At 41.4% G+C, this 27,070-nt stretch overlaps 1 protein-coding gene across 1 annotated transcript in view; it reads right to left on the bottom strand.

Moving 5' to 3' along the window:
- ENTREP2 (endosomal transmembrane epsin interactor 2) overlaps window positions 1–27,070 on the bottom strand; it is a 740,326-nt gene that overhangs the window by 200,226 nt on the left and 513,030 nt on the right. The window contains exon 4 of the mRNA XM_063449144.1: window positions 20,900–21,031. Coding sequence (XP_063305214.1) covers window positions 20,900–21,031 — 132 coding nt within the window. The remainder of the gene's footprint in view (window positions 1–20,899; window positions 21,032–27,070) is intronic.

The following is a 27,070-nucleotide window of genomic DNA, read 5'->3' as shown; positions in this document are numbered from 1 at the left end:
GAACCAACGATAGCACTCCACATGGTAACACTGAGACTGGCATCGTGGGGGTTCAAGATGTATCCCAGAACCCTTTTTTTGTGTAATTTAAGACTCAAATTCTTTGTCTAATTTAAGGCCACAATTCCTTTCACGTTACTGTAAAATATTCACTTTTGCTACATATATTCCATTATTTTATTATTATTATCATCATTTTTTTTAGATGTTCTTAACTTTTTTTTTGTGTTCCGTGCATTTAAAATCCGTGTTCTGACTATTCTGAGAGCCACGGTAGCTTTGAAACATTGATTACTTTCACAGGATGTGGACATGACATGACAGCTTCAAAGAATTTATTTAATGACTCCAGTTATTGCACCTCCTAATGAAATACTGCGGCTTAAAAATCATTTCCCAAATCTGGTACATCATTCACACAATTCTTCTGCACTCTGCGTGAACAAGACACATTGCATATGAAACAGTACTGCAGAGAGAGATTGCAGCACTAAGCCATCTTAGCTGGGCGTGAATATGTAGTTGCAGATTCTTATCAAACAATGTATTTTTTAATTGTATTTATTTATTTGTGCTGCTTTTGGTAATCATAATAGAGAGTAAAATCCAAGCAATTATCTTGCAGCTCCATTAATCACTGAAATCAACATTCTAACTACATAATTTGGGTGTCAGTTATACAGCTTGCTTTAAAGGTAAATTAAACAGCTATACCTAGATTATATCTAAAAATAAATGTCTTAATTTACTTGATAAATATATGGAATTTATTTCACCCACAATATGTATCTATGTGAATCCTATTGAATTCAGCCTTTTTAATTTAATTTTTCTTATTTAATTATACCATATTATGATCACTATTTCCCAAGTGCTCCCTAAACCAATCAATGTTTGGATAATTAAAATCTCCCATGATTAACAATTGACCAAATTGTGCAACCTTAATAATTTGAGATAGCAGTTCCCTTTCCCCATCAGTATTAATATTTGGGGGCTTGCAAAATATTCCTTCTATTAATGGATATTCCCCGTTTCCTCCTATGCGTATTTCTACCCATAAGTCTTCCACATTCACACCTCTACCGTCACTTACAAATTAAATATATTCTCCCCCTTTTCTATCCTCTCTATTCATTAAATTAATAGCCCAAGCATGTGTCTCATCCCTCCAAGTCTCAGTAATCCCAATTATGTCATAGTGCTCATTGTATGCCAATATCTCAAGCTCCCCCACTTTCCTACACAAGCTTCTAACAATTCGCATTGGTAATCAGGCGTTCAAAGTTACCATTTGTTTATTGAACTTTATTTCAACAACATGTATTAGTACCTTCTTGCTCTGCCTGTTAATCTTACCACTCCCCCCATCACCACCCTCATTGACTTCAGATTAATTCCCTGTCTTTTCTATACTATCTACCACATTTACCATTCTTCGACCCTGCCCCCATGCTCCTAGTTTAATGCGTCCTCCAACTTTCTAGTCAGCCTCTCCTCCAGCATAAAAGACCTGATCCACTCAGGTGCAATCCACCTTATTTCACGATATTTTTTCCACTATATATACAACAAGAGCAGCAAATATTGCTAGTCATCTTCTTAGTGACTGCGTAGAAGCCAAAGCATTTATGCAGTAATTAAGACATTCTATAACTCATTTGAGACTAACTCAAAAGGCAAGTACAGTGAAACAATATTGCAAATGCATTCTAACGGGGAAAATACATTTGCATCTATAATTTATACATGCGAATATGGCATTTTAACAGTGGAAATAGATTTAAGTCATACACCTCCTACTCCCATCATGCTTAACCAATATCTGAACAATATATCTGTTTTCACATATTTATTAATTATAATAGATCTTTACAATTTGACTATATCAGAATGCAGATTGACAGAGCAAAAATACTTTCTAAAAACATTTTCCTCCCTGCAGCAAATTTACAGTATATATATATATACACCTGTGAGCAAAGCCATCAATTGCCAAATTCTGATAGATTGGTTTTAAAGGAACACTCCAATCACCATAACCACTACAGCGTGCTCTAGTGGATAAGGTGCCAAGAAGATGCCAAGGACTGTTGGATGAAATTCCCAATTCCTCTTATGAGGTTCTGTTATTTCTCCTGAGTAGCAGATACTCACTCTCAGCCAATGAGCTAAGCCCTGCACTACTGACAGAGGTTTTGGCTGACCTGTAGCTGTAGTGGAGACAGGGAACAGTGCCCAGCAGACCTCAAGTAAAGACAAACCACTCTAAAAAAAATGCTTTGACTATTTACAATGGGGCACTCCTAGCACTACTGCACACTAAAGTGGTTATAGTGCTTGCGGTAATTTTCATTTTTGTATATTTTCCGCACAATAACAGTTTTTTTTTTTTTAAATATATTCCTATATTTTAAATATACTCCTTGTCAAGTAACTGTTACCGATGTACACTTCATGTGAGCAGAGCCTAAAATCCCCCTACAGGGTAACGTGTCAGCATATTGAATAGGGGCTAAGTGATAATCCTCTTATCAGAAAGTATTAGCTTCTTATTTGCTTCATACTGGATTAGCTAAAGGCTTGAAGCAATGTTTGAGTCTTACAAATTACTGTTTTAAATACTTTTATATTTATGTTACTAGTGTCACAATGTATCATTACTTTATGCTCTGCTGCTGTTTTAATGGGTATAATATGTACAATATGTTAACAGCTTGTAACATAGTTAAAGAATGCAGCACATACATCAAATAAACACAACAGAATAAATGTTTTTTTTTATTATTGTAAGAGAAATATGCCCAAAATGTGTTATGCTAATTTCAATGGGGGGCTTGCTTTGTTGGTTTCATTGTTCACGTTTTGCTTAAGGTTTTTTTTTCGTTCTTTTTTTTGCTGTAGAGGGACAGAGCCAGCCCAAAGACCCCTTTGCTTACTAGGCTTTTGCATTTACCCATGATGAAGCATTGTAACGGAAGCTTCCCCACCTTTCTATGGCTGCCTAATGGAACTGTACTCCCACATGAAATAATGACAATTTAATAGAAATTATATGGCTGTGGAGGAGTGTGGAGGCCAGCCTCCTTCCTAGTGATTATGGACACTCTGTCATGGCTGAAACTGGAATGGGTAGCTGAAACTGGAACGACTAGCGGAAACTCGAATGGGTAGCCATCTGGTTTAAAATAGTTGAGACTTTCTATATTGTGTGGTTGCACTTAATTTAAATGTGTTGAGAGTCCATTTTGTGTGTTTCCTCTCTCCCCCATTCCATCGTTGTTGTTTCTCCAGCAAGGTCCTGTGTCATTTTCAAGGAGAGGGCTTCCAGACTAGTTTAAACGTACTGCTATGCCACTCTTTGATTTGAGATGCCCCCCATATATTTAATAAAACTAAATTGTGAGAATGGTTGATTTTACAAGTCCTTAACTGTTGGTTGACATGTCATCTTGGAGGAAAGACGAGACGGGGGGATATGATAAAAAAAAATCCAATACATAAATGAAGGAAGAGACTATATTTAAAAGAAGAAAAACTACCACAACAAGAGGACATAGTCTTCAATTAGAGGGGTTATGGTTTAAAAATAATTTCAGGAAGTATTAATTTACTGAGTGGGTAGTAGATGCATGGAATAGCCTTCCAGCTGAAGTGGCACAGGTTAACACAGTGAGGGAGTTTAAGCATGCGTTGGATAGGCATAAGGCTATCCTAACTATAAGATAAGGCCAGGGACTAATTAAAGCATTTCGAAAATTGGGCAGACTAGATGGGCCAAACATTTCTATGTTTCTATGTTTCTATGTGTGCACTTACACTGGAACGCACATTTGTGACGTCGTGCGTTCCAGGGACGCAAGGGTCGAAACAATGAATGATGTCACCCTGTGCGACCCGGAAATGGAGCGAACGACGTACAATTTGGAACGCACGTTGCGTTCCATGTGCGCACAACGCCAGAACCCGGAAGCTATGAGCCAAAAGGAAAAACCCGGAAATAGACGCCAGCAAGAAGATATATAAAGCGAAGAGGACCCAGAACATTACACCGACTGAGGAAGCCCCCATAGGGGCGAAACGCGTATCGGCACTGGTACAGAAGCTACCTAAGGTACCATTTGGACTTTCACACGACATATTGGACTTTTATTTGTTTTCCTTTTGGGACTTTCAAGATTGGGTCTGATCTGATTCCAGACAGTACCCATACAGAGATATCCCACATATATTATTTTAAACCACTACCAGCACTTATATATAGGTGCTTGCTTTTGCAATAAAGAATTGTCCTTTCACAAAGACGTCGTTTTTCATCCATCACCTGCACCAAACACAACAAGAAGCAGGATTGAGGACGTCCTAAAAGAGTCCTCCTGCGCTACTCATGAGAGCCTTATGATCATATTTGGCTCCATGTTTGTGAGTATTTACTCTCGAATTTAAATTAGTTTGTTTTCCTTTACAATATTACTCTATGTGATATTTCTCCTACAGATTCGCCCAAAGTGTTCCACCAATTGTATGTATTTGTATTTTGATATTTAGAGTGGTATAAGGGGTTCCCACTCAGGTGGTTTATAGCACTGGTTGCTAACACTTCCTCTCCCGCATATTGTGTATTGTATCCTTTTTTCATTTATTGTATATATCCCCTTACTGTACACATTGTGGGTAGTACACGGGTGGCACGGCAATATGGCATTCTTGGAAAATCGAAATTATACTGTGAAAGATATAGACCATATGTTTGCTACTACTGACGAAATTAGACCAGATGATAATTATGTAAATACAGATAAATGCAAAATTAATCTTGAAAAAGCATTAATTCGAGAAATGAAAATTCAGTGGGAAATAGCGACCCTCAAGAAATATGTTAGAGAACAAATAACCCCACGAGGGCTAAGGTTTGAGAAAGATCCAACCTTTGATAAGGAAGATCAATGTTTCATGAATGGTTGGAACAAACTGTTAGAAGGTTTCTCTTTTAGCATGATTGGTTATATCGTGTCTAGAAGAGAAGAAAACTTAACACAACTAGATACAGAAATCACTACATGGAAACAGAAGCTAAGTGAAACAACTAATCCGGAAACATATAATAAACTAATAGAAGAAATCAAATCTAAAGTAGATAGAGCAGAAAAGAACACGATAGACATTAAAAAAAGAAAATAGATGAGAGATACAAATGATTACAAGACCGGAAATATAAGATTTCCCCAAAGAACACAAGGAAGAAGACAGAATAAAACGTATAATGATAGAATAGAACAAAGACAAACAAGAGAATATCTCGGGACAAATCATTATGATAAACATCAGAGGGAGGAAAATCCGTACTATAGACGTGAGAAAAAAGACGCACCAAGAGAGAAACAAGCCATAACGGCCATAACGGGCACATCAAGACCATACCAGACCACTAGGAGTTACAGCGATGTGGTAAAAACTCACAACCAGGAAGAAAGAGGAGGACCCCCTTACAAGATGAGAGAACCAGAAGAACAAAGATTGGTATACAGGAGAGACCAAGAAAAGAACTCCACCAGAAGGGACTATAGAGATGCATTAAACCACCATAATCCTACAACGGTAGTCAGGAGTCCAAAAAAGGCTGATCCAAGGAGAGAAAAGGTGGGAAGAAATTCAAGAGAGAGTCCAAAAAGAAATATAAGAAATAGCCCTATAAGAGATGACAAAAGAGATCGAAAAAGAGCCACATCTCTTCCGAAACAGAGAATGATGAAACCTCCAACAATGGAAGAAGAGAACAGGAGATACAGAGAACAACAAGAAACCCCTTCTACCTCTACTTCTTCTTTTTTTCGGAAGGACCCAACAATAGAGAACCTGAAATGGCAAGAGAAACCACAATCGTGGGAATCTCCGGGCAAACGCCAAAGATCAACAGGATACGAAACAGAGGAAGAAGAAATAGAGAACAAGGGAAAAAGAGGGAAGAAGTAAATACGGATGGCATCTTTAACCTCTCAGAATATGTATTTAATGAGGAAGAAATAAAAGTCCTGAAAAAAGGATTAAAATTTGCCCCTAGTTGTGACCTAAATAAATTTGATTTTTTTGTTGATTTAAATAAGTTTATGAGACAACTAAGTTTGAAAAAGTTCTTTTTCGGGAAGGAAGGAAACGTAGTAGAAAATGAAGATACTGAATATATCCATACAGAATTAAAAGATAAATCAAAATTCTACCCCAAACACATGGTCTCGGATGAGATGAAAACATTCGAGACCATGGTTATGAAGGATATTAATAAAATTAAGAAATTAAATAGATATCAACAAAATATGACTGTAAAAGAAAAAAAGATTTTAAAGAACATTCAAGACAATAAAGAATTAATTATAAAATCAGCGGATAAGGGTGGGGGTCTGGTAGTTCTCTCCGAGACTTTGTACATACAGGAATCGGAGAGAATTCTATCCGACACCACAACTTATCAAAAATTAACCTCGAATCCAATTAATGAAATTAAAGAACAATTTGCAAATTTTGTACAGAAGGGGCTTGATAAGGGAATTTTAACTGAGAAAGAAGGTAAATACCTCTCTGTCCCGCACCCCAAAACCCCAGTTTTCTACTATCTTCCGAAAGTCCATAAGAACCCCCTGCACCCTCCAGGCCGTCCAATAATATCTGGAATTGATTCTATTTCATCAAAAATCTCAGAATACATCGATACCCTGTTACAACCCCTAGTGAGCAACACGACAGCACATTTAAAAGACACGATTCATGTCCTTCAGCTCCTAAACACGATTCAATGGAAAGACCAATACCATCTGGTCACCAGCGACGTCACATCCTTATATAGTATTATTCCTCATGAGATAGGTCTTAAAGCAGTCAAGCATTTTTTAACAAAATCCAATTTTAAAGACGACCAAATAGAATACATTTTAGAAGGGATTTTACTAATCCTGACCCATAACTATTTCTGGTTTAAAGACTCTTTTTATTTACAGATCCGCGGTACGGCGATGGGCACCAAATTCGCACCCAGTTACGCAAACCTCTTTATGGCTTATTGGGAGGAAGAATGTATCTTTTCGAAGCATTCATGGGTGGCGAATTTGGTGTCCTATCGCCGATATATAGATGACATCCTCTTGATCTGGAATGGCTCCATTGAAGTTTTAGAACAATTTTTATTCTTTCTTAACAATAATGAATGGGGAATTATCCTCACTACGACCCACAGTCCAACAAGTATTAACTTTTTAGACCTTCATATTTTTATAGAAGATAATTTAATTAAGACCAAAAACTATTTTAAACCTGTTGACGCCAATGGATACATTAATCAAAATAGTTGTCACCACAAACCATGGCTAACCAATGCACCAAAAGGCCAATTCCTAAGGATTAAACGGAATTGTACCAACGACAAAGACTTTTTAAGTCAAGCAGGAAAGATAAAGAGCCAATTTTTGGAGAAGGGATACGATGACTCACTTCTAACCACAGCGATAGAGGAGGTGAGAAAAATCCCAAGGGAACAATTATTGACCTACAAACCAAAGAAAAATTATGAAAAAACATCACAGAGTGCTCGGTTTATATGCAATTTTAATGGCAACAGTAAAAGAGTCAATAGAATCATTAGAAAGTATTGGCACGTCTTACAAGACGATCCAATACTTAAGAAAGTGCTACCTACAAAACCTCAGATCACCTATAGGGGGGCCACAAATTTGAAGAAAGCCATAGTCCACAGTAGTAAGGAACCCCATGCACTAAAGCACTTTATGAATCAAACAACAGGTTTTTTTGGATGTGGGTCTTGCCTAGCCTGCAGAAGTACGAAGAATGGAAAAAGACATATAACAGAAGTGAAAGAATCTACCAATATCACCTTCTCTATCAAGGATCAACTAACTTGCTATTCAAAAGGGGTCATATACCTCCTGAAGTGTCCATGTAGTTTAATATACATAGGAAGGACCATTAGATGTGTTAATGTGAGAGTTTCAGAACACATTAGGAATATTAAAAAGGGACTAGAAACCCACAGCGTCTCTAATCACTTCAAGGTACATCATAACCAAAACCCAGAAAACCTCTTTTTCTGTCCCCTCAAATTAGTGAAAAAAGATTGGAGAGGTGGGGACTATATTAACAAACTAGGGAAGGAGGAAATGAAGTTTATTTTTAATTTTAACTCTTTAATACCACATGGTCTTAATTCGGATTTTGAACTGTGCCACTTTTAAAAAAAAAAAAAAAAAAAAAAAATTTCCTTTAGATTGTTCATATTTTTCACCATTTTATTTATTTTTATATATATATATATATTTTTACATATGAGAGTTTGAAATTTAGAACATACGTTATTTTATATATACACCAATTATTTAAGTATTTTAACTGAATATGGTTTTATATGGATGTAGTTATTATTTAGAACAGTTAGCTGTAAAAGTATGTGCTATAGACTGCTTTTTCCCATACAAAATTGAATACCATATAATATAGTTCTAAGAGTCAAAGTTGTTGCTATGTTTTCGTTCGAAATTAGAGATTGCAATATGTATTCTATCTGTTGACACCATTTAAGTAGAGATAATACACTGGAACGCACATTTGTGACGTCGTGCGTTCCAGGGACGCAAGGGTCGAAACAATGAATGATGTCACCCTGTGCGACCCGGAAATGGAGCGAACGACGTACAATTTGGAACGCACGTTGCGTTCCATGTGCGCACAACGCCAGAACCCGGAAGCTATGAGCCAAAAGGAAAAACCCGGAAATAGACGCCAGCAAGAAGATATATAAAGCGAAGAGGACCCAGAACATTACACCGACTGAGGAAGCCACCATAGGGGCGAAACGCGTATCGGCACTGGTACAGAAGCTACCTAAGGTACCATTTGGACTTTCACACGACATATTGGACTTTTATTTGTTTTCCTTTTGGGACTTTCAAGATTGGGTCTGATCTGATTCCAGACAGTACCCATACAGAGATATCCCACATATATTATTTTAAACCACTACCAGCACTTATATATAGGTGCTTGCTTTTGCAATAAAGAATTGTCCTTTCACAAAGACGTCGTTTTTCATCCATCACCTGCACCAAACACAACAAGAAGCAGGATTGAGGACGTCCTAAAAGAGTCCTCCTGCGCTACTCGTGAGAGCCTTATGATCATATTTGGCTCCATGTTTGTGAGTATTTACTCTCGAATTTAAATTAGTTTGTTTTCCTTTACAATATTACTCTATGTGATATTTCTCCTACAGATTCGCCCAAAGTGTTCCACCAATTGTATGTATTTGTATTTTGATATTTAGAGTGGTATAAGGGGTTCCCACTCAGGTGGTTTATAGCACTGGTTGCTAACACTTCCTCTCCCGCATATTGTGTATTGTATCCTTTTTTCATTTATGTGTGCACTTTGTCTAGTAAATACCATACCCCATCACTATTTTAACTCCCTCAGAGAGTTTAACATTTTAACAGCTGGCGTAAAAAAAAAAGGGGGTCAAGTTTAAAAATGTGCAGCACAGTTCTCGGGTTGATGTCACTGTACCTACATGTTCAATTCTTTGAAGGAACTTCTGCAGAAAAACAGAACATATCACCCAATGTCGTCAACCTACCTTTGTAGGAGACTCTTTTGAATATGATTAAAAAGCAAATATCCATTTTCTCTAAAGAATAAAGCTGCAAATATGTGAATCGTTAATTACTATGGTTTGGTAAACTCATATTAATGGAACTTCTAAATCAATGAAATAAAACATTAAATTGTGGAGAAAGAACCTGACCATACAACTAACTTGGGGCTCTATGATCACAGTAGAACTTAATTCTTTATATATAAATTGCATGAACAAAGAGAAACTAGTTTGTCTGTCTTCTAATATAATTAATTAAACCAGGCCAAACTCAGATGATTCTGATATATTATATTATCATTATTATTATTATTACGTTTATATAGTGCCAAGAAGGGGCATACCTATGGATCTGTGAAGATATATAAGAGGGGCTAGAATTGTTCAGTGCTTTATAGGTATGGGTTAGCACTTTGAATTGACTCCTATTGGCTACAGGAAGCCAATGTAAGGACTGACAGAGGGGTGAGGTGTGAGAGGACTGACTAGAGAGGGAAATCAGTCTGGCGGCAACATTCATTACAGACTGTAGCGGGGCAATACGTTTTTTGGGAAGACCAATTAGGAGATGGTTAAATAACCCATGCAGGAAATGACTAGAGCATGGACAAGTTCCTTAGTAGTAAGAAAGGGGCAGATTCGGGCTATGTTTTTAAGATGGAATCTACAGGACTTGGTAACATGCTGGTTGTGAGGCTCAAAGGTGAGGCCAGAATCAAGTATGACACCAAGACAGCTGGCTTGCAAGGATGGACTGATGTGGATACCACTAACTTGAAGGGAGAGTGAAAGAGGAGGCTCAGTATTAGGAGGAGGAAAGACAAGGAGCTCAGTTTTAGAGATATTTAATTTCAGAAAGTGGGAGGACATCCAGTCAGAGATGGAAGAAAGGCAATCAGTGACACATTGCAGGACGGCAGGGGAGAGGTCCGGGGATGAGAGATATATGTGGGTGCCATCAGTGTACAGGTGGTAGGGGAATCCAAATGAGTTAATAAGTTTGCCAAGAGAGGCAGTATAAAGAGAAATTAGAAGGGGACAAAGGACAGAGCCTTTGGGGACTTTAACTGAGACGGGGCGAAAGGAGGAGGTATCATTAGAAGAGGAGACACTGAATGAGCGTTGGGAGAGATAAGAGGAAAACCACGATAGGACAGAGTCACAGAAGCCGAGTGATTGAAGAGTTTGAAGAAGGAGAGCATGATCAATGGTTTCAAAGGCAGCAGAGAGGTCAAGATGAATTAGTATGGAGTAGTGGCCTTTGGATTTATCTGCGATTAGGTAGTTAGTGACTTTGATAAGAGCAGTCTCAGTAGAGTGGAGAAGGTGGAAGCCAGAGTGAAGAGGGTCAAGGAGAGCGTTGGAATTGAGGAAGTGAGACATACGAGTAAAGACAAGTTTTTCCAGAAGCTTTGAGGAAAAAGGGAGCAGTAACATGGTACGATAGGTTGAGGGGGAGGAGGGGTCGAGAGATGTTTTTTTTCATGATAGGTTCTACAGTGGCATGTTTAAGGTCAGCAGGGACAATGCCAGAAGAGAGAGAGCAGCTGGAGATGTGTGTTATAGAACAGCATGGTACACATGAGAACTTTTCAACTGAGCAGTCAATTGGTGCTTTTAAATTTTTTAAAAAGCCTTGGGTGTTTTATCACAGAGACTGATCGTGAAGACACAAAATATATATAAACCGAAAAGTTGTCAAGCTTGTCCATGAAGAAGCTATACGAGCTTTCCAATGAATTCACATGTGTTCAAGTGAGGATTTAAGTTAGGTAAAATAGCTACAATTTAAGATTATGCTAGCTTTAGTGTACTAATAATCTTAATTTTAATAAGGACAGGAGGCGAGTATTTTGCATTAACTCTCTTTACTAAACTCCACAGCAGTAAAGAAAAAACGTAAAGTAACAAGTAAATCACTGAGCAGCACAGTATATAAGGGTCATACAGTCTGCATAACTTCCTCTTTCTTGAAGCGACATCCAAGTCCAGATAGATGCTCGAACGTCCAGAAACTCAACGAAACTGTAACAGTGGTCTCTGGCGAGCGGAACTTGAGTAGACTCCTGATAACGAGGTAGGAGATAAGACCAAAACGAAGTCGTCGACCCATCTTACGGAGTCGTGAGGTTAATCAACCAGCGATCAGTGGAGGTCCTGGAGAGGGTTACACTGAAAGGAGAGTATAAAATTGGTTAGGTACTGAACCGGAACTGTTCACACCTGTGTGTTGTAACGGAATGGAGTAAGTCAAATTAACAAAGACTGATAGAGAATTGATTATAGAGTAAAATGGTGTGAGATGTAAGCATTTTGCATGACTAGAGTGTCTGTCTAGATGGCCGTACGGGCATGGATGTGGAGGGAAACCGAATGTGTCCCGTAGGTAAGTAATCACTAAATAAATCCCAATATCCGTCGCCTTCAGATCCACTCCCCCGAAGAGTCAGGGTAGGGAACAGAAGGGAGGGAAAATACTCGCCTCCTGTCCTTATTAAAATTAAGATTATTAGTACACTAAAGCTAGCATAATCTTAAATTTTATAACATGACAGGAGGCTTCCTATTTTGCAATTTTAACGCTGAAGAAGAGACATCCCAGCAGAAGGGGGAGTGCGAAAATAAAATGTACGGAAGGTGGATTCCCGAGACCAGTCCGCTGTTCGGAGAATATCCGAAAGGGACGCCCCTGCCATGAAGGCTGATGATGCCGCCGCACCGCGGACGGAGTGGGCGCCGAAAACGGGGTCTATACCTGCAAGGGAAAGGATCCAGCGGATCCATCGGGCCAGAGTGGTGACCGAGACCGGTGCATGAGGGCGTACGTAGGAGACTAGGAGTTGACCCGACGTAGAGGGGCGGAGTGAGGAGGTGACCGAAACATACCTGCGGAGGGTGGACACGACGCAGAGCTGCGGGTCGTCGGGGAAGAAGGGGTAAAACACCGAAGTCGATCCCGACTTAGTGCGACGAGAAACGCGGAAAGTGACCCCTTCAGGGGCCACCTCAAAGGCGTCAACATCGAAGGCCCGAACATCGGAAACCCGTCGAAAGGACACTAGGCAAAGGAGAAAAGCGAATTTAGCGGATAGTTGGCGAAGGGAGAGGCGGTCATTTGGAAGCCAATCCCTGAGAAAACGAAGGGCTAGACCCACATCCCATAGGTGGGGGTATTTGGGGGCCGGGGGGCGGCGGAGCCGCATACCGCGGAGCAGGCGGCAGACCAGAGGGTCTTTGCCGACCGGGAGATCCCCGACGGGGGTGTGAGCCGCCGAAATCGCGGAACGAACGACGTTGACCGATCGGTAGGAGCGGCCAGCTAAGAACAAGGAGGAGAGAAAATTAAGAATCATGGGAATAGGTGCTGTAAATGGATCGGAGTCCCGTTCCATGCACCAAGTAGACCAGGAGGCCCAAGCTGAAAGGTAGCATCGTCTAGTTCCCGGGGCCCATGAGTCCCATAAGAGGTCCCTAGCTGCCTGCGATAGTCCGCTGACTCGCCAGGAACCCCGGAAAGAGACCAAGCCACCAGGGGTAGCCGGTCTTCCAGTAGGAGAGGGTGGAGATACCCTTTGGGATCCGTGAGAAGGTCCGGGAAGGATGGTAGGAGAAGAGGGTCCCTGTAGGAGGAGGCCAGGAGGTCCGGGAACCATGGTTGGCTCTGCCACAAGGGTGTTATGACAACTAGTTGGATCCGTTGCGTCCGCATCTGGTGTAGCGTTCTCGCAATCATGGAGAATGGGGGAAAGGCGTAGGCTCCTGTCGTCGGCCATTGTTGGAGAAAGGCGTCCGTCGCCTTGCTCTCCGGGTCCGGGAGCCAGCTGAAGAATTCCGGAGTCTGGTGATTGTTGCGAGAAGCGAACAGATCCAGGTGAAATGGACCCCTCCGGGCTGCCAGGGCCCTGAAAATTCTCGTGTTTAGCTTCCAGTCGCTGACGTCTCTCCAGTGGCGAGAGAACCAGTCGGCAGTGAGATTGATCTCTCCCGGTAAGTATTCCGCTTGTAGAGTGATGTTGCGAGGAAGGCAGTAGTCGAAGATGTCCCTCGTGATATCCGACAGCAGGCGAGAGCGAGCGCCTCCCAGGCGGTTGATGTACTGGACTGCGGACACGTTGTCCATGCGTAGGAGGATGCAGCAGTTGGTGCTTTCCCGGGCTAAGCTGCGGATCGCGAATGAGCCTGCCAAGAGCTCGAGGCAGTTGATGTGCATGGAGAGCTCGTGCGCTGTCCATGTTCCTCCCGTGGAGACGGTTCCGTTGGTGGCACCCCAACCCCACAGACTGGCGTCTGATTCCAATACGAAGTCTGGGGTGTCTCCGAATATGGCCCTGCCGTTCCAGGCCTGCATGCTGTCCAGCCACCATGAGAGTTCCTCGTGAACTTCCGTCGTCACCGGGACGGGTTGGTCGTAAGTAGGCCTGTGGCGTAGGTACTTGGTCTTGAGACGTTGCATGGCCCTGTAGTGGAGGGGACCCGGAAATATGGCCTGGATGGAGGCGGATAGGAGACCCACAATCCTGGCCAGGTTGCGTAGTGGAATGGAGTCGAGTCGGAGAACCCTGCGAATCTCCTTGCGAATGGCTGCAATCTTTGAGGCTGGTAGTCTCAGAGTGCAAGTCGTCGAGTCGATCTCGAAGCCGAGGAATTGTATAGTTTAGGCAGGGGTCAGCTCCGACTTCTGTTGGTTTACCACGAAACCCAACGATTCCAGGAGGGACACTGACAGGCGAGTGTGTTGGCGGAGCCTGTGTTCGTCGGAGCAAAAGAGGAGAAGGTCGTCTAAGTAGATGATGCACCTCACGCCCCTGGATCTTAGGTGGGCCACCACTGGCTTCAGGAGTTTGGTGAAGCACCATGGGGCTGAGCTGAGTCCGAAAGGGAGGCAAGTGAACTGCCAAGGACGTCCGTGCCAGAGGAAACGTAGGAGTGCTCGACAGTCCGGGTGTACCGGGACTGACAGGTAGGCGTCTTTTAGATCGAGCCTGGTGAACCAGTCGTGACTTCGAAGGAGGTCTCGTAGGAGGTGGATGCCTTCCATCTTGAAGTGGCGGTAGACCACATATGCGTTGAGGGCGCGTAGATTGATGACGGGGCGGTATTCTCCTGACTTCTTCCGAACCAGGAAGATGTTGCTGAAGAAGCCGCCCCTGTCGTGGGCCGGTTGGATAGCACCTTTGTCTCGGAGCTCGCGTAGCTCCGCGTTGACCAGGTTGTGGTCGGAGGCTGACATGTGGATGGGGCGAGGGGGCTGAACCTGAAAGGGAGTCCCCGCTAGGTCTATGACATAACCCTGTACAGTCTGTAGAATCCATGTGTCTGAGCAAAGGGCGGCCCAATTCTGGAAAGAAAGGGAAATACGGCCCGCAGTGCGGGTACAAGGTAACAGTGGAGGAATATGGGTTCTTACCTGCGGCAAAGCGGGAACGTCCACGTCCGCGGGGTCCGCGACCTCTATCTGAGCCTCTCGAGAAGGGTTGTTGTCGGTAGTCCCTTGTCGGGTAAAATGGTGTTGGCTGGGTGCGGGGGCCTGAAGGCCAAAACCGGCTGGCGGCACGGCCCCGTTGCCGGCCAGCCCCTCCAAAAACCCCTCTGGTGGGGTTGCTTCGGAAAACTTTGCGCATGGATGACTGCGCCTTATTGAGGGAGGTGAACACGTTCACGTGTTTATTGAGTTCCTTGAGGAACGGTTCACCGAAAAGTTTTCCTTGTGCCTGGGGCCCAATCTCCTTAGTGCCAAGGTCTGCCAGTTTGCCGTTAATACGGTACAACGCTGCTTTTCGCCTCTCCGAAGAGAGCGTAACATTGGTGTTTCCGATGAAACAAAAACACCGTTGTGCCCATTCACGAACATCATGTGCCCATTCCCTGATGTCCTCGGAGGAGAAGGAGTCGGCTTTTGCGTAGGCGTCATCCGCCAGATACATAATGCGTGCCAGGGGGCCTACAGAATCCAGCAGGTTGTCTTGAGCACCCCATAGGCCTTTCTCCACCCCACGGCGGGGGTCTCTACCACTACGCATCATGAAGGTCGACATGACCTTATCGAATTCCGGGGTCTGAGCGACTTTATCCGGCAGGGAAGGGCGTGGGCATTCAGACCTGAGTCGGCTGCGGACCTCCTTCTCAAGAGGTTTGCGAAGCCACAGGTGCATAAACCTGGCAAGGTGTTCTGGAGGCGACCAATCACCCGATCTGGGGTGCCGTATGTTACGGGGGTCGAACATCGCTTGACCCGAGGGGTCCAAAATAGTGTCTGAGTCGCGAGGTTCTGCGTCCGCAGTATCCTCGGTACCTCCAGACTGGGCAGCACCCAGGAGGGTCTCTCGCATGAAAGCGGAGACAGACTTCTCATCCGAGCCCCAAGCGTCGTAGTCCGAGTCGGAAGCATCAGCCTGCCATTCATCCAGGACTGCCATGGACTGGGCAGGGTCCTGCTCTTCGTCCGAAGAGTATTCCAGACGCGGGGCCGGGGTGTGTAATTTAGAGGGCTTGCGTTTGGCAGGTGCCTTACCCTTAGTCAATTTTGGCGTGAAACCTTCGCCTTTGTCATGGCGCTTTTTAGGGCGGGGATCGTCCCTTGACTGGTGGTCGGATAACTCAGATTCCGATTCGTGGCGGGAACGTCTGCGTTTTGGCACGTCAGGAGCCGCGGCTCGGGTCTTAGAGAGTGCCTTCTCCACAGAGGCAGCGACAGCTGCGTTAATCATGGCCTGAAAGTCCACAGGGAGGTTCTGGGAATCTTCCATGGCAAGGGTAGGCAAGTACGTCACTGAAGGCACAGTAAAAAACGGGCACCCAGGTCTTGACGATAGGCTTAGGGTCAGGTTTGTATAATGGTGGGAACAAGCCCAGAATAACCCCAGCAGGGTATGATAGTGACCTTATAAACTGGGGCTCACCCAGTTAGAGAGAACTGCGACAGCTAGTCTCCCAGTAAGCAGCGTAATATAATGGGGGCTCACCCCGGTTGCACAGGGTAGAACCCTTAAGTGCAGGTCACAGTAATAATAAACAGGCAGCAGCACTGACCTGACTGACCCAGCCACAGTATATCTTGATAGAAGATGATGAGACAGCAAAACAACAGCATATAGAGGTGATTGAGCAGGTAATCCTTTTGTACAGACACAAAGGGTGTGAAAAACCGCAGTGCAGGCTGCAATAGCAGGTGAATACAGGCACACTGAGTCCCTAATGAGGTGTACAAGGCAAGGTTAAGATGGCCGCGAAATTCTCGCGAGATTCGCGATCCAAGATGGCGGCCGCGAGGTAGGCCGCAAAGCCGGGGACTAAATTTATTAGTCCGGCCGCGAGTGGAAGCGGGCCGGCGCGGAACCGGTCGCGAACGGAACCGGCCGCAAGGAGGGAGCCCAGGAGGGCACTCCAGGTAGGGGGGGGCGGTGGGGAGGCCTGGGGGACCGGGGTAAAGCCAGGGAAAGGTCCCAGGAGGTGTAAAGGGGGCAGAGAAGAGGGCCGAAAGGCCACAGAGAGCCCCTAGTCCCACAGCCCACTAAATAAGTACAAAGGCTAAAGTAAACAGCAATTAGGCTATGTAAATAGAATACATATAAATAAACAGATAAATAGGTACGAAAATGATAATAAATATAAATATAAATATAAGAGCTCCAGAGGAGCAAATATTCTGACCTGTCTGCGATGGAGCAGTAAAGAAAGAGGAAGTTATGCAGACTGTATGACCCTTATATACTGTGCTGCTCAGTGATTTACTTGTTACTTTACGTTTTTTCTTTACTGCTGTGGAGTTTAGTAAAGAGAGTTAATGCAAAATAGGAAGCCTCCTGTCATGTTATAAAATTGGGATGTCACCTATTATAACACCAGATTATGAGGAAGTAGCGTCATACTGCATGTTCTGAGAATGTGCCTATCCTTCCCTATAGCTCTAGTATTTGACAGTTCTCAGGTATCACAATGTGTGATGCCTTGCATGTCGCTCAGAAGATAAGTCAGAATACTTCATGGAAATATAATGTTTACGTTCTCGATACACAGGAGTCTACTGCTTTAGCCAACAGGGTTGGTAAACATGAAGCGAGAAAATAATTGATATTGTTAAAAACATTTTCTTCGGTTTTTAAACAAATATAATTTAAAAGCTAAAGCACAGTTCATCAACAAACCAATTTCCATGTTATTATATTAAAACAAACTGCTATAAAATTCCATAAAAAAATTACCCCTTAACAGTACTCTAGATCGCAAAATGCATATTTGAGATGCTTTTGTACGATTGTGTGTGTTTACATGCCCTCCATTAGTGTCATATTACTATAAGCTTTTATTTTATCTTTTTTATTTTGTTGTATTTTGCTACATTACTGCATCTTTTTACTAACCCTGTGTGCTACGTGTTTTATTACATTTGCATTGTATACAGGTGCAGATAATGTGATCCAAGAACACAGGAGGAAAAATGGTGCTGAGTTTTTCTATTTTGCATTAAAGCAGTTGAATTCACTTTGAATTCCGCTACAAAACATATTTCTTGTATAACTGAAGAAAAAAAAATACATCAGAAAATGTGCCTGATTTTATAGCTAGTCTAGTATGAATCAACGGCAACTCGGCATATATTATGTGAATATGAATTATAAAGGACTTTCTTTTCTCTTTGTACCGAAGCCTTATCTGGTGCAGAGTAGGTTTAGATAAATCAGTTTGCATGGAACTATAAATCCTTGCGAAATTGTCTCTTTTTTTTTCTTTACTATTCTTATACTTCTTACTTTACCGAGAAAGTAAATTTAGATATTTATAAAATATTTTACCAGGAAGGATACATTGAGATTTCTCTCGTTTTCAAGTATGTCCTGGGTCCACAAAACATTGCATTGACACAATAGGGCACAATAAAATACAAAAACAATATTAATACACAATATATACAAGTTTAACATAGAACAGGTAGGGAATATATAATCAACCATGACACATGCATTCTGTTTTGAGGTATGTAGAGAGGGATCTCTTAAAGAACTTTAGGATTGGGAAAGATTTGAAAGTGTGCGGGAGGTCGTTCCATTATTGCGGTGCTCTGTAGGAAAAGGAAGATCGGGCTGCTTTCTTTTTGTATTGAGGTAAAGTGCTGGTACTGGATCAGAGGTCATGATATGCATAAATGCGCTCAGAGTGTTCCTTAGCGATATGTAAATATCTTTTTTTTTTCTATTTTGGAATAGCAGCATACTATGGCACATGATTAACATGTTTGGAATTAAAAGTAATTATATCATAACAACAAGGTTCTCTGTTACTGTTCTGTCTGCTTACCGATCACAAAAATACCCCCGCCCAGCTACTAATTAAATGCCATTGTCCACCTTCTCACTTCAGGACTGAAATCACAATATCCATTTCAGATCATACTTGTGATTTCAGATCTTGTCTCTCCCCACTTCAGATCCCTCTACCCAATTTAAACTTTTTTTTTTTTTCTCCCCTGTTCAGAGCACTTTTGTTAATCCAGAGCCCTTCCATTGCAATTTCCTTGACCCCACTGTATACAGTTGATTAAGAGGACTGGTAATCTCAGGTAAACGTGGGGTCCCAGGGACACCTTATCTTTTTTTTTTTTTTTTAAATCTTCCACCTGATGTGCATCGAATAGGTATGAGATCTTGGGTAAAGATTGAGAGCAATCTTGGGTAAATAGCTGGGCTTGCAAATAAAGTTTGTGCCCCCCATTAAAAAATAAAAAAATAACGAAAAATAAAATGAAAAATAAACAAGCGATCTATGGACTCGATCGAGCAGGATCTTCAATAACCTCTTGTTCCTGTTACCATTTGCAAAAGTTTGCTTTCATATCAACTTTTTAAAATTATCAAGTCCTGCTAAATATGTTGGAACTACATATATTCCTAAAGAACAAATGTAAATATGAAAACATTGTGAACAAACGTTGTGCTGTTCATCAACCTCGAGCAAGGAACCATTGGAAAATGTCATATCTAGATTTTTTTCTTTCTAAAGCAAGCCCCGTCCCCATTGTGAATAGGATATCCAGAAGCACATTGGTTGAAGAGAGATAGTCCGTGTTCAATGTGTCGCTAGCGATTCCACTTACCCAAACAGCTCTGTGAGTTGGATTTCCAAGCAGCTCTTTGTGTAAAAATGTCCTCCAGTTACTCCTAGCATATCTAACCACAAACTTGGACATACAATCTTCTCTCTATGGGCAGTTGCTGGATATCTTTTCCAGCTGCCTTACTGCCTAAATCTAGTATGAGTATGCTTTGCAAATCACATTTGCTTGCAATAAAAAAAAATTATTTGCAGTTGTGCAACTTGTGTATACATAATACTGGCAGTTAAATTGTTTTTTAGTTGCATAGTAATTTGGGTTGGAAAAAACTCAAATCTGTCAACAATTCTCAAACCTTTTTATGCTGTTGGTACAAACTGGGGTATAAACTAATTTTAAAGTGTTAATTAAATGTACAAAAATGTGAAGGGGTTGGAATATATATAACAAGCACTTTAAACAATACCAATACAATGTTTTCTTATTTTTTAGACAAAGAGCCACTTCTGTTTTTTGAACTTGTTCTGTTGTTTTTATGGTATTCCAATCCTACCTTAACATTTAAGACCCAACTAATTTCACTGTTGTCAAGGCTTTGGTAACATAAACATAATTATATTGTGAGTTTCTACCTGCAACATAGTTGTTTAAATGATTAGAGTACCCTTTAAGGCTCTGTCATCTTCTGGTGTCTTTGTATAATTTGCAACAACCCTGAAGGTGACTAGATTGGTTAGTGTCCAATGGCCGCGGGGTGCAGGGGAAGGTGTGTTTTACTTATCTGAGCCTGTGCCCCATGGCCAACAACATGGTCTTCCTGCCAATCCTCTTCAGCTCCTGGCACTTCAGCTGCCAAGAACCCACATCAGTATTGTAATCCTGTACATGCGCAAAAGTGCAACACTGAGTTCTATGGAGGATCCCACGAGAGTCTCCATGAATATTGTCTTGCGATGAACAAGACAATGCAGTTGTGCTTTTTTGACAGCGTTTGTCAGGCAGTTTAAAAATACATATGGCAAACTAGTTCCTACTGTATCTCATGTATTTTACATGGAAATAGATTAGAAAAGAAGAACAGATTAGTAGTATGTAAGAGAAAAGGGACAGGTTAAAGTAAGGTAAGCATGTGGGTGTTATCTGCTACATTGCCAGTGCTGGGTTTTCATATTCTATGCCAAGTGTACCTTCTGACTTACCTTGAGGGTTAGTCTCACAGCACTGCATTCTTGCAGAGGATTCAATTTCAGAGTTTCTCCAGGATTACTGCATCCAGATGTTTGATGCTGCATATCGCAACAAACGCACACTCCATCACTGTTGATATTTATCTAGGAGAGAAAACACAGTTATCAGCTATACTTTATTAGCAGCTCACAAGCAGCTCCATCATTCCCCAAGGTATTATGGTGGGCCAGGACCAGACTGGGAATAAAAAACAGCACTGGAAAAAGAAATTATACCATCCAGTCCATCCATGAATGTACCTGTTCTTATCTTTAAGGTTAGGTCTTTCATTAAATAGCGTTGTTTTATCGCTACAGATTGCTAAATATTATTTTATAATAATGTGCTGAAAAGTTATATCATTATTATTATATTTACATAGTGCCAACAAATTACATAGCGCTTTACAGTGGGATGGACTAACAAACATGTTATTGTAACTAGACAAGTTTGACACAGAGAAACAGATGGGTTGAGGGCCTTGCTCAATGAGCTTACATGCTAGAGGGAGTGGGGTAAAGCAAAACAAAAGGTAAGGGAAGTAGATTGGTAGAATAGTATTCATTAAATATTTAGTGAGTTTTTTTTTTTTGAGCCATTAACAGTTTAATTGCTTTTGTGAAAAAGTGAGTTTTTAATGATTTTTTAAAGGAGTGGAGACTGGGTGAGCGTCTAACGGAAAAGGGAAGGGAGTTCCACAGGACCGGTGCAGCGCTAGATAAGTCTTGAAGGCGAGCATCAGAGGTGGGAGTACGAACAGAGGATCGATGCAGGTCTTCAGCAGAGCGTAGGGGTTTATACATTTATACTACCATAATTCACAACAGCCTAACAGAAATACCAGAGAATTTAATTTGCAAGCCCTATATTTAACTGTGTGCCTTTCCAAAAGACTTCAAAACCTGCAAATGGGGATAGGGGGTCATTGTACTCGTGAAACTTTACGGCATACTAATATGTGTATTTTATTGCAGTAAAAATTAACATAACTATGAAATTCCCAGTTAAAATGCAATACAGAACTTGGAAAATAACACAATTTCTTTATTTCTCACAAGAAATTGATGTGATATGAAAGCCCTCTGTCTCGGAAACAAAATGATAAGTGTGCGTGCACTTAATATTAAAGAGGTGAATTATGGTTGAACAGACATATAGATCAAATTTTAGGTTTTCTTTTGGTTCAGAACTTGGACAATTGACTCCGTCCTTAAAGAGTTAACTTGATCTAATTTTCTCAATTTTCTTTCTTCAGCCGCAAAGTAAGCCTTATAAAAAATTAAAAACCTCATAACAACTATTTAAAATAGAAAAAATACCCAATTTGCAAAAAACACTGAAGAAAATGACAAAATCGAGGTTGTAGTTTTGCTTAGACCTTTCCTTTAAAAACCAATTAGAAATTTTAAAAATGTTCATTATTGTTTCACACTGACTGAATTCCCCTTAATGAAACGTGTGTGAGCATTCAGGTACATTGATAGGATCATCTGTCTTCCAGAACAAATATTTATTTTAGTCTTAACGGTTCTGTATCCTTAAACAGACTGGACAATGAGCGACAATGATCTGAAGTACCTGACAATGCTCATTTAGTAGCTGTTCATTTTAGAAAATGTTTCCCTTAGCAGGAAGCTGATGGACATTTTCGTTGCTATCCAATCTCTTCCGGTCTGTGGTTTGTAGAGTACGCTTCCAGCCTGTGGCTAGTACAAATTTTTTTGCTGCCAGTTACCAGCAGATATAGCTTGCAGTCCATGACTAACAGAGAATTATAGGACTTTTAGACTAGCCATGTTTGGAAACTGGTTGCCAGAGCAAAGATTCCTAAACTTGGCATCCCAGATACATGTGAACATTTTTCCGTGATGCTTTTTAGACTTGCTACACAACACCGTGAACATAATTCACAAGCACCTAGGACTGCAAGGTTAAACATTTCTGCCATCGAGGCTAGATATTCACATGTTAAAATATGTACTTTTCCGTCAGGGCACCTTAGCAAGAGTATAACTCGTACTATTAAATGTACACTAAGAAAATCAACATGTTCTTCAAATGGGGGAAAAGCTTTCATAACCAGCACATTACTTTGCACCTGAAGTAACATTTGATGTTCAGAGAAAAGAAAATCCCACTGCAAATTAGCATGTTGTTCTGCATTGTGTTGCGAGCAGGTCTCCCACTGAGAGCCCTTGTTTGCATTCTTTATAGGAATATTATTGCACTTAGAAGTTTCAGCATTCGGTTTTATTTTTGGAAACACACCAACTTATTATTATTATTATTATTATTGCCACCTATACAGCGCCAACAGATTCCGTAGCGCTTTACAATATTATGAGGGGTGGGGGATTTAACTATAAATAGGACAATTAAAAGAAACCTACAGGAACAATAGGTTGAAGAGGACCCTGCTCAAACAAGCTTGCAGTCTATAGGAGGTGGGGTATAAAACACATTAGGACAGGACATAACAATCAAATAATGTGGGAGTGAAGCAGAGCTGGAGGAGAGAGTAGAGTGCTGCCCTTTAGGAGAGAGCAAGAGACAGGTATGTGAGGTAGAGGTTACTCTGGGAGGCCATACGCTGTCTTAAAGAGATGGGTTTTAGGAACTTCTTAAACAATTAAAGACTAGGTGAGAGTCTGATGGTGGTAGGCAGGCTATTCATTAGGAAAAGAGCCGCCCACGAGAAGTCCTGCAAGCGAGAGTTGGCCATATGGGTGCGAGCAGCGGACCGTAGAAGGTCATGGGCAGAGCAGAGAGACCGAGAAGGGGCATACCTATGGATCTGTGAAGAGATATAAAAGGGGCAATAATTGTTCAGTGCTTTATAGGTATGGATAACATAGTTACAGAGTTACATAGCTGAAAATAGACTTGTGTCCATCAAGTTCAGCCTTCCTCACATTTGTTGTTTGCTGTTGATCCAAAAGAAGGAAAAAAAAAACAGTTTGAAGCACTTCCAATTTTGCAACAAACTAGGAAAAAAAATCCTTCTTGACCCCAGAATGGCAGTCAGATTTATCCTTGGATCAAGCCGTTATTACCCTACATTGAAAGATTATATCATTGAATATTTTGTTTTTTGCAAGTATGCATCTAGTAGCTGTTTGAACATCTGTATGAACTCTGATAAAACCACTTCTTCAGGCTGAGAATTCCACATCCTTTTTGATCTTACAGAAAAAAAATATTTCCTTTGCCTTAGATGAAATCTTCTTTCTTCCAGTCTAAACGCATGACCTTGTGTCCTATGTAAAGTTTGGTTTGTGAATAGATTTCCACACAATTATTTGTATTGGCCCCAAATATATTTGTATAATGTTATCACATCCCCTCTCAAGTGACATTTTTCTAAACTAAATAGGTTTAAATTTGTTAACCTTTCTTCATAGCTGATATGTTCCATTCCTTTTATTAATTTTGTAGCCCGCCTCTGCACTTTTTTCTAGTGCCATAATGTCCTTCTTTGAATTGCACTTTGTATTGATTCCTATAGGATACAGGAAGCCAATGTAAGGACTGACAGAGGGTTGAGGTGTGAGAGGACTGACTAGAGAGGAAAATCAGTCTGGCTAGAGCATTCTTTACATACTGTAGCGGGGCAATACGGCTTTTGGGAAGAGCAATTATGAGAGGGTTACAATAATCCATGCAGGAAATTACTAGAGCATGGCCAAGTTCCTTGGTAGCATCTTGCGTAAGAATTAGTATGGAGTAGTGGCCTTTGGATTTAGCTGCGAATAGGTCATTGGTAACTTTGATAAGAGCAGTCTCATTAGAGTGGAGAGTGCGGAAGCCAGATTGAAGAGGGCCAGGGAGAGAGTTGGAATTGTGGAAGTGAGACATACGGGTAAAGACAAGTCTTTCCAGAAGCTTTGAGGAAAACGAAGCAGGGATATGGGACGATAGTTAGAGGGGAAGGACGGGTCAAGAGATGTTTTTTTCAGGATAGGTACTACAGTGGCATGTTTAAAGCCAGCAGTGGCAATGCCAGAAGAGAGAGAGCAGTTGAAGATGTGTGTTAAAGGACCACTATAGGCACCCAGACCACTTCAGCTTAATGAAGTGGTCTGGGTGCCAGGTCCATCTAGGATTAACCCTTTCTGCTGTAAACATAGAAGTTTTAGAGAAACTGCTATGTTTTCCTATGGGTTAATCCAGCCTCTAGTGGCTGTCTCATTGACAGCTGCTAGAGGCGCTTCCGCGCTTCTCACTGTGATTTTCACAGTAAGAAGACGCCAGCGTCCATAGGAAAGCATTGAGAATGCTTTCCTGTGGACTGGCTGAATGCGCGCGCGGCTCATGCCGCGCATGCGCATTCACCCGATGACGGGGAAAGGAGGCGGAGAGTCCCCACGGTGGCGGAGAGTCCCCTCTTCCTCAACCTAGAGCCCGGCGGGAGGGGGACCCTAAGGGTGGTGGAGACCTAGAGGCCCTATAGTTGTCCTTTAAGGAAGGCACAAGACAGGGGGAGAACGACCTGATGAGGTGAGGTGGGACATGGTCGAGCGGTGCAAGTGGTGGGGCGAGAGGAAAGGACTATAAATCCTAGCTCACTTTCTGCTAAATAACGTAGAATTTGAACACGTTTTTAATTATCATAAGATAAAGGATATTAAAATGCACTTATTATGTTATATTCACTGCATTTTTTTTCCATTTATGATGCTATTTTATAGTTGTTCAAAATTGCAGGAGATTTCCTTAAATTATCTTTGTGAATAATTCTTGGAAATCAAAGTTTTTAGTTCATGAGATTATGAGATAAGATCCACAACAATAAAACTCACTAGAATATATCTAGAAGTATATTTATTATTAGTGTTTGATTTCCTTTGAAATTTATTTCTAGACATTTGGGGGACCCACGATGTACTGCATAGTTTTTTCACTTCGTTTCACATTTTGCTCATTATCCTGTTCCATATTCAATAGTGGAGTTCACTGGGGTTGACACAGAAGATTCCAATCCTATTAGGTTTTATATTAATGTTGCATCAATTTTAGTACATTTCTCCAAATAATCTGGAAAGGACTAGACAATTTTTGGTAGTGTGATGCTCTGCATTTATGGTTTCACTTTCAGTTGGCAAAATGGTCAGCATTAACATTAAGATATATATTTTATTAGATACAATATATAATTATCAAGGTCATACCTTAGGAATTCAACATTTTACTAATCTATTCAGAGGTTCAAATTTGAAACCTGAAACCCTTTTATTTTTACCTGAGAATTCTTTATTTTTGCATATGGAAGACCCTTCCCAATTACACATGGTAAAAAGCACCCATCCTTTTCAGGTGCCGTAGTTAAAGGCTCTAAACGTATTTGCTACCAACTTCTTTTGATGACGTCACTGATGGACAAGCTAGTCTTTATGGTGAAATTGGAAAAAAAGCTGCAGTTCTCAAGAGACATTTCCTAAAAAACGCTATATTTTGTTCAATAAATCTAGAGCAGGGCGTTGTCCTGCTGTAACAACCTGGAATGGCTTGAAGTAACATTTGACCTTGTGAGTCTCGAACACACATCTTACATTTATCAACCTTATTCTTTTGGGAGTTGAGCAACTATAATTAGTGTTCTGTGGTCTTTTATGTAACTCCTAGATTTGCGATTCATCAGAACTTTCAGTGATCGGCAACTCATCTGAATTTCCTAACTCCAAAATGGTATATGGACGAAACACATAGCAAATAAAATAGACAAGACAAACCATTTTGTTGCATTCGAGTCTGTACATAAAATACATGTTTTTTTCTATAAAGTTAATATATAAATGGCTTTCAACAGGGGCGGGGTCTGTCTATCATGGAAGAGGGACGTGATTCTGGAGAGCTTCCAGTGAATCTCTGGATGATCCCGGTCCACACGCTGGGGGCTCCCTAGACCTTTCAAGCTTTGATGACAGCACCACAGTCATTGTTTGTGCCGACAGCAGTAAAGGGAGGAGGAGGGAAACCAGTTTGCCTACACCTATGATGCCAGGCCTGGACTGTGACCTACCCACAACGGGCATAGGCTGATCAATGCTCTAATTGCTTGGCAATACCGCATCTCACTATTTGCTTGATATATCGCTGCTGTGTTCTCATTTTATTCAATTTTACAGCTGTCTACTTATAATTTT

The sequence above is a fragment of the Pelobates fuscus genome, chromosome 3, assembly GCF_036172605.1.
Source record: "Pelobates fuscus isolate aPelFus1 chromosome 3, aPelFus1.pri, whole genome shotgun sequence".
Taxonomy (NCBI): domain Eukaryota; kingdom Metazoa; phylum Chordata; class Amphibia; order Anura; family Pelobatidae; genus Pelobates; species Pelobates fuscus.
This window is presented reverse-complemented; position numbering and strand designations above follow the sequence as displayed.